This window comes from Somniosus microcephalus, unplaced genomic scaffold, assembly GCF_052327205.1.
Source record: "Somniosus microcephalus isolate GS21.2 unplaced genomic scaffold, FLI_Smic_1.0 scaffold2, whole genome shotgun sequence".
NCBI lineage: Eukaryota > Metazoa > Chordata > Chondrichthyes > Squaliformes > Somniosidae > Somniosus > Somniosus microcephalus.
The window spans coordinates 1,819,589-1,828,523 of NW_028225189.1; the positions used below are offsets into that span (position 1 = coordinate 1,819,589).

General features: G+C 50.5%; 1 protein-coding gene across 1 annotated transcript; it reads left to right on the top strand.

Moving 5' to 3' along the window:
• Positions 1 to 1,642: 1,642 nt before the first annotated feature.
• On the top strand, positions 1,643 to 4,335 carry LOC147084081 (uncharacterized). Its single transcript, XM_085979894.1, has 2 exons — positions 1,643 to 1,664; positions 2,610 to 4,335. Exons 1-2 carry the CDS (start codon positions 1,643 to 1,645, stop codon positions 3,827 to 3,829), a joined length of 1,242 nt encoding a protein of 413 aa, XP_085836020.1. The 3' UTR covers positions 3,830 to 4,335.
• The last annotated feature ends 4,600 nt before the right edge of the window (positions 4,336 to 8,935 follow it).

Consider the following 8,935-nt stretch of genomic DNA (forward strand, 5'->3'; position numbering starts at 1 on the left):
CATAGGTATTTACTAAGCAAGTCTGGGGGGGGGGTTCTAAAGGATATACACAATACACAGGCTTATATAGCCCAAGTGGCAATTACCGGCATTACGCACACCTGGGGCTCTTAAAGGCACATACACCACAATTGCTCTTAAAGGCACATACACCACACTCGCACAGATAGCAATGTGATAATGACCAGATAATCTGTATTGGTGATGTTGGGTGAGCGATAAATATTGGTCCCAGGACATAGGGTGAACTCCCCTGGCCCTTTTTAGGTTTTTAAACTGTCGTTCAAGTTTCCCTCGCTCTATTGTGAAGGGCGGGTATCTGCTGGGATACAGTCCCACAGTCACTGGTTGCCTTCTAGTGCCCCTCCGAGTGACCAATGTGTGAGGGTGTGCAGGGATTGTTGGCAGCCTATTCAACCTTGGGGGCATCACAGACAAAATCAAGCCCCCTTTGCAGACTCGGCCTTTGCTGCCGGGGTGACTGGACAGTGATCAGTAGCAGGAGCCCAGGGCACTGAGGCTAACTGCAGTCTCCCCAACTGCATCCCAGGCCGGGATCAGCTGAGCACCCCCACAGTGTGCAGCTGGAATGTGCAACCTATCCTGGGGAGCGGGGGAAAGGGAGGTCAAGGGTCAGCACCGAATGTCAGTCAATCTTGACCCCCAGGCTCCCTCACTCAGAGAATCATAGACATTTACAGCACAGAAGGAGGCCATTCAGCCCATCTTGTCCGTGCCGGCCGACAAAGAGCTATCCACCCTAATCCCACTTTCCAGCACTTGGTCCGTAGCCTTGTAGGTTACGGCACTTCAAGTGCATATCCAAGTACTTTTTAAATGTGATGAGGGTTTCTCCCTCTACCACCCTGTCAGGCAGTGAGTTCCAGACCCCCACCACCCTCTGGGTGAAAACATTTCTCCTCAAATCCCCTCTAAACTTCCGACCAATTACTTTAAATCTGTGCCCCCTGGTTATTGACCCTTCTGCTAAGGGAAATAGGTCCTTCCTATCCACTCTATCTAGGCCCCTCATAATTTTATACACCTCAGTTAAGTCTCCCCTCAGCCTCCTCTGTTCCAAAGAAAACAACCCCAGCCTATCCAATCTTTCCTCATAGCTAAAATTCCCCAGCCCAGGCAACATCCTCGTAAATCTCCTCTGCACCCCCTCTAGTACAATCACATCCTCCCTGTAATGTGGTGACCAGAACTGCACGCAGTGTTCTAGCTGTGGCCTAACTAGTGTTTTATACAGTTCAAGCATAACCTCCCTGCTCTTATATTCTATGCCTCAGCTAATAAAGGCAAGTATCCCGTGTGCCTTCTTAACCACCTTATCTACCTGTCCTGCTACCTTCAGGGATCTGTGGACATACACTCCAAGGTCCCTCTGATCCTCTGCACTTCTCAGTGTCCTACCATTTATAGTCTATTCCCTTGCCTTGTTAGCCCTCCCCAAATACATTACCTCGCACTTCTCCAGATTGAATTCCATTTGCCACTGTTCTGCCCACCTGACCAGTCCATTGATATCTTCTTGAAGTCTGCAGCTTTCTTCTTCATTATCAACCACACGGCCAACTTTTGCATCATCTGCAAACTTCTTAATCATACTTCCTACATTCAAGACCAACTCATTGATATGGACCAATCAGCAGAAACACGTCATGACGTCTGCACTTTTTATGACGTGAAGACGTCCCAGAGCGCGTCACCCGCCGCCCGCCCACTGCTCCCGCGATCCCTCTCCCTATTGGTCGGCGGACACGTCAATCTCGCCCACTGCCCGCGGTCATGTGCCCCTGAGGCGCTCTCCGGCTCTGCCTGAGTGAAGTCGCTCCATTCGGTGCCTGCGGAGCCCTCGGACTCTCAGGCTTGGATTCCCCTTTATTCTCTCCCCTCCTCTGATCTCAATCGGATCGGGGGGAAAACTCACTTTCCCTCGCTGATTGAGGCTCTTCACCAACACCGACTTTACAAAGAAAGCCCCGTGCGGCAGCCTGGAGCTCGGGCCCAGCGCGCAGGCACGGGGAGGATGATTGACAGGGGCCCCGGGTGTGTGCTGAGCATGCGCGGTGCGGGCCGGGCGCCTGTGGAGCCGGAGAGGACGGGGCCATAGGGCACATGCGCGGGGTCAGCCACAACTCAGCGTGGTGGCTGGAGCGCAGGGGCTTGTGGGGATTGCAACCGCCATTACTGTTGATCCTTTCAACCAAACTGTGCTGCAGCTGGGGCCTGAAAATCAGCTTCACTGCCCCTGGGCTGGGAAAGGGCGACATGAGACAACATTCTCCCTCTTACCCCCTTTCTAAACTCCTTTTACAGAGTTTTAGAAGTGGAGCATTTACAGACAGGAAGCTCAAACCAAACATCACGTCAGGATCAGACAGAGTCACTTGATTGATCAGGACCTGAATATCATCGGCCTTTGCACATGGAAGGAGAGAGCAGCGATCGCAGCACGGACAAACCGCACACGTGTTCCATGTGTGGACTCGGATTTAGCCGATCGCCTGACCTGGTGAGACACGTGCACCGTCACACCGGGGAGAAACCGAGTAAAGGTGGGGATGGTGGGAATGGATTCAGTTCCCCGTCTGCGTCGGAAGCTCATCAGCGCAGTCACACTGGGGACAGCGCATTCACCTGCTCCATGTGTGGAAAGGGATTTGTTTATCCATCCCACCTGCTGAGACACCAGCTTGTTCACACTGGAGAGAGACCGTTCACCTGCTCCGTGTGTGGGAAGGGATTCACTCAGTCCTCAACTCTGCTCGAACACCAGCGAGTTCACACTGGGGAGAAGCCGTTCACCTGCTCCGTGTGTGGGATGCGATTCACCTGCTCATCCAACCTGCTGAGACACCAACGAGTTCACGCCAATGAAAGGCCTTTCATCTGCTCTGTGTGTGGGAAGGGATTCACTCAGTCATCCAACCTCTTGGCACACCAGCAAGTTCACACTGGGGAGAGGCCGTTTAAATGTTCTGACTGTGGGAAGAGGTTTAAAAGGTCCGGAGATCTGAAGGGACACCAGCAAGCTCACACTGGGGAGAAGCTGTTCACCTGCTCCGTGTGTGGGAAGGGATTCATTCAGTCATCCAACATGCTGACACACCAGCGAGTTCACACTGGGGAGAGCCCGTTCACCTGCTCCGTGTGTGGGAAGGGATTCACTCGGTCGTCCAATCTATTAGCACACCGGCAAGTTCACACTGGAGAGAGGCCGTATAAATGTTCTGACTGTGGAAAGAGGTTTAAAAGGTCCGGAGATCTGAAGGGACACCAGCGTACTCACAGTGGGGAGAGACCGTTTAAATGTTCTGACTGTGGGAAGAAGTTTAAAAGGTCTGGAGATCTGAAGGAACACCAGCGTACTCACACTGGGGAGAGGCCGTTCACCTGCTCCGTGTGTGGGAAGGGATTCACTCAGTCGTCCAACCTGTTGGCACACCAGCGAGTTCACACTGCGGAGAGGCCGTTTAAATGTTCTGACTGTGGGAAGAGGTTTAAAAGCTCCAGCAATTTGATGACACACCAGCGAGTTCACACTGGGGAGAAGCTGTTCACCTGCTCCGTGTGTGGGAAGGGATTCACTCAGTCATCCAACCTGCTGACACACCAGCGAGTTCACACTGATGAGAGACCGTTTAAATGTTCTGACTGTAGGAAGAGGTTTAAAAGGTCTGGAGATCTGAAGGAACACCAGCGAGTTCACACTGGGGAGAAGCTGTTCACCTGCTCCGTGTGTGGGAAGGGATTCACTCTGTCATCCAACATGCTGACACACCAGCGAGCTCACACTGTTCTGGAGCGCAGGGCCCTGTAGACTTCTGGGGTGACATGAACGTGGAATGGATGAATGTTTTATAAATTCTTGTACTGCTGTATAATCTTTAAGACTGTTGTGCTGATGATTCCCTTCGATTGACTGTTCATGGTGTTCCATAGAATGTACAGCAGGGAAACAGGCCATTCGGCCCAACTGGTCCATGCCAGTGTTTATGCCCCACACCCACCTTACTTCAATTAACCCGATCAACACATCCTCCCATTCCATTCTCCCTCATGTAGCTTCCTCATAAATGCATCTGTGCTGTTCACCTCAAGTACTCCCTGTGGTAGCGAGTTCCCCATTCTCACCATTCTCTGGGTAAAGACATTTCTCCTGAATTCATTACTCGATTTATTAGTGACTATTATATTTATAGCCACATAAATATGATGAGATTTTGTTAAGCTGCCCAGTATGTTGCTGTACTTTGTCTTTTTCTGATGAATGAAACATTACTGAGCCCCTGTACCCATGTTATGGGATGAAGAGCCAGACAAGTAAAGACACAACGTCTGGGTGTGAATCTAATAATAACCTCACGGACCATATAGGTGTGATAACCAGACGGGCTTGTGGTTATAGTCTGGTCACAGATGGACCAAATCCCCTGAATTAGCAGGAGTTCAGGAGGCGGTCAACAGACGGGTCCAAACAATCCCATTTCCTGAGCGGTAACCAAGCTTGTGTATAAGAACAGGCCACTTAAGCCGTTGTCAGTTGGAACAGACTCGAGAAGATCGCGCGCGAATCCACTGTACTTCCATTCTCCAGATTGAGGGAATTATCACCCGATCTGTGTTATGCAGCGCTCTTAATAAAGCCTGGAGAGACAATTTGTGTTCTTGTGAGCTTGATTATCTGGTATCCGAAACCCTGGGACTCCCGATCATTGGAGTCAACCTCAGTGTGTGGAAAGGGATTCCCTGGTGTATCCCACCCGCTGACACACCAGAGTGTCCACAGTGTGTCTCAATTTCTCTGCTCCCCTCACTCACTCCAACCTCCCTCCCTCTGAGCTTGCAGTATCCCGTTCTCTCCGGTCCAACCCTAACATTGTTATTAATCCTGCTGACAAGGGTGGTGCTGTTGTTTGCCAAACCAACCTCTACTGTGCGGAGGCTGAACACCAACTCTCTGACACCTCCTCCTACCTCCCCCTGGACCATGACCCCACTACCACATCAAGCCATTGTTTCCAGGACTGTCACTGACCTCATCTCCTCTGGAGATCTTCCCTCCATGGCTGTCAACCTCATAAACCCCCAACCCCACACAGTCCGCTTCTACCTCCTTCCCAAGATCCACAAACAGGGCTGCCCTGGTAGACCCATCGATTCAGCCTGTTCTTGCCCCACAGAACTTATCTCTTCCTAGCTCAACTCTATTTTTTCTCCCCTTGTCCAGTCTCTTCCTACCTACATTCATGGGAACTAGATGTAATATCTCCCAGTGTGCAGATGACACAAAGCTGGGTGGGCGTGTGTGCTGTGAGGAGGATGCTGAGAAACTCCAGTATGATTTGGACAGGTTGGGTGATTGGGCAGAAGCATAGCAGATGCAGTATAATGTGGATAAATGCGAGGTTATCCACTTTGGTGGCAAAAACAGGAAGGCAGATTATAATCTGAACGGCAATAGATAGGGAGAAGGGGAAGTGCAACGAGACCTGGGTGTCCTTGTGTACCAGTCGCTGAAGGTAAGCATGCACGTGCAGCAGGCGGTTAAGAAGGCAAATGGTATGTTGGCCTTAGTAGCGAGAGGGTTCGAGTACAGGAACAAGGATGTCTTGCTGCAGTTGTACAGGGCCTTGGTGAGACCACACCTTGAGTATTGTGTGCAGTTTTGGTCGCCTTATCTGAGGAAGGATGTTCTTGCCATGGAGGGAGTGCCGCGAAGATTCACCAGGCTGATACCTGAGATGGCAGGAATGACGTATGAAGAGAGATTGGGTCGATTAGGCTTATATTTGCTGGAGTTTAGAAGAATGAGAGGGGATCTCATTGAAACTTATAAAATTCTAACAGGACTAGACAGACTAGATGCAGGAAGGATGTTCCGAATGGCGGGGGAGTCCAGAACCAGGGGTCACAGTCTAAGGATAAGGGGTAAGCCATTTAGGACAGAGATGAGGAGGAATTTCTTCACCCAGAGAGTGGTGAACCTGTGGAATTCACTACCACACAAGGCAGTTGAGGCCAATTCATTAAATATATTCAAGAAGGGCTTAGATATATTTCTTAAGGCTAAAGGGATCAAGGGATATGGGGAGAAGGCAGGGACAGGGTACTGAGTTTAGATGATCAGCCATGATCTCATTAAATGGCGGAACAGGCTCGAGGGGCCAAATGACCTACTCCTGCTCCTATCTTCTATGTTTCTATGACTCTTCCGATGCCCTCCGCCACTTTAACAGTTTCCAGTTTCCTGGCCCCAACCGTCTCCTTTTCACTCTGGACGTCCAATCCCTCTACACCTCCATCCCCCACCAGGATGGCCTGAGGGCGCTCCGCTTCTTCCTTGAACAGAGGCCCCACCAGTCCACATCCACCACCAACCTCCTCCGCCTGGCTGAACCTGTTCTCACATTGAACAACTTCTCCTTTGACTCCACTCACTTCCTCCAAATTAAAGGTGTTGCTATGGGAACCGCATGAGCCCTAGCTGTGCCTGCCTTTTCGTGGGATATGTGGATCATTCTTTAAAAAATAAGAGGAGTAGGCCATATGGCTCTGCCATTCAATAAGATCATGTCTGATCATCGACCTCAACTCCACTTTCCCGCCCGATCTCCATATCCCTTGATTCCCCTAGAGTCCAACAATCTATCGATCTCAGCCTTGAATATACTCAAAGACTCAGCATTCACAGCCCTCTGGGGCAGAGAATTCCAAAGATTCACCACCCTCTGAGTGAAGAAATTCCTCCTCATCTCAGTCTTAAATGGCCGACCCCTTATCCTGAGACTATGCCCCCTAGTTCTAGACACTCCAGCCAGGGGAAACAACCTCTCAGCATCTACCCTGTCAATCCCCTTCAGAATCTTGTATGTTTCAATGAGATCACCTCTCATTCTTCTAAACTCCAGAGAGTATCGGCCCATTCTACACAATCTCTCATCATAGGACAGCCCTCTCATCCCAGGAATCAATCTAGTGAACCTTCGTTGCACCGCCTCCAAGGCAAGTATATCCTTCCTTAGATAAGGAGACCAAAACTGTGCACAGTGCTCCAGGTGTGGTCTCACCAAGGCCCTGTACAATTGGAGCAAGACTTCCTTACTCTTACAGCCCAACCCCCTTGCAATAAAGGCCAACATGCCATTTGCCTTCCTTATTGCTTGCTGTACCTGTATGCTAGCTTTGTTCCAGTCCTACTCAGGTCCCCTCCCTCACCTCTTTTTCCTGTACATTGATGACTGTATTGGTGCCGTTTCCTGCTCTCGCCCTGAACTACATTTCATTCACCTTGCTTCCAATTTCCACCCTTCCCTCACCTTCACATGGTCTATCTCCGACTCTTCCCTTCCCTTCCTCGACTTCTCTGTCTCCATTTCTGGGGATAGGCTGTCGACCAACATCTACTATAAGCCTACTGACTCCCACAGCTACCTGGACTACACTTCCACCCACCCCGCTTCCTGTAAGGACTCTATTCCATTCTCCCAGTTTCTCCGTCTGCGCCACCTCTGCTCTGACGATTCCACCTTCCATACTAGTGCTCCCGGTATGTCTTCCTTTTTCCTCAACTGAGGATTCCGCTCTACTGTGGTTGGCATGGCCCTTGACCGTGTCCGTACTATCTCCCGCACTTCTGCTCTCACCCCTTCCCTTCCCTCCCGGAACCACGATAGGGTTCCCCTTGTCCTCACCTTTCACCCCACCAGCCTCCACATTCAACGGATCATCCTCCACCATTTCCGCCACCTCCAGCGTGATCCCACCACCAAACACATCTTCCCCTCACCTCCCCTTTCAGCATTCCGAAGGGACCGCTCCCTCCACAACACCCTGGTCCACTCCTCTATCACCCCCAACAGCCCTTCCCCTTCGCCCGACACCTTCCCGTGCAAGCGCAGGAGATGCAACACCTGCCCTTTGACCTCCTCCCTTCCCACTGTCCAGGGCCCCAAACACCCCTTCCAGGTGAATCAGCGATTTACTTGTACTTCTTACAATCTAGTAAACTGTATTCGCTGCTCACGATGTGGTCTCCTCTACACTGGGGAGACAAACACAGATTGGGTGACTGCCTTGAGGAACACCTCCGTTCAGTCCGTAAGGGCGACCCCGAGCTTCCGGTCACCTGTCACTTTAATTCTCCGCTCCACTCCCACTCTGACCTCTCTGTCCTCGGCCTCTTACACTGTTCCAACGAAGCTCAATGTAAGCTCGAGGAACAGCACCTCATCTTTCGATTAGGCACTTTACAGACTTCTGGACTCAACATCGAGTTCAACAATTTCAGACTATAACCTGCATTTCTTTATATATTTTAATATTTTTTCTGTTTTCTCACATGGTAGCTGTTAATGTTGCTGCCATCATCATTCACACCTCATCTAGAGCCATCTTTTGTTTCTTAACTTGTCCCATTTCCTCTCCTTTTGCCTTGCACCATCATCCCTTTTGTCAGTCAATCTCTCCTGCCTTCCATCCAATCACAGACCTTCCCTTTGTTCTTCCATCCTATCACAGACCTTCCCTTTGTTCTTCCATCCTATCACAGACCTTCCCTTTGTTCTTCCATCCTATCACAGCCCTTCCCTTTGTTCTTCCATCCTATCACAACTTTCCCTTTGTTCTTCCATCCTATCACAAACCTTCCCTTTGTTCTATCCTCCCCTCCTCCCTGCCCCTGCTTAAAAATCTCTCTTCTCGAACCTTTTCCAGTTCTGACGAAGGGTCCTCGACCCGAAACGTTGACTCTATTTCTCTCTCCTCGATGCTGCCGGACCTGCTGAGTGTTTCCAGCATTTTCTGTTGGTATTTCTATCTTGATACTATTCGACTGCCTGGGGCTGCACGTAGGCCTCTCTGTTCTTATCCACCAGTCATTGATCATCCCGTCCCCAGGCTGACTCTGTGTTAACACCTCCGACAA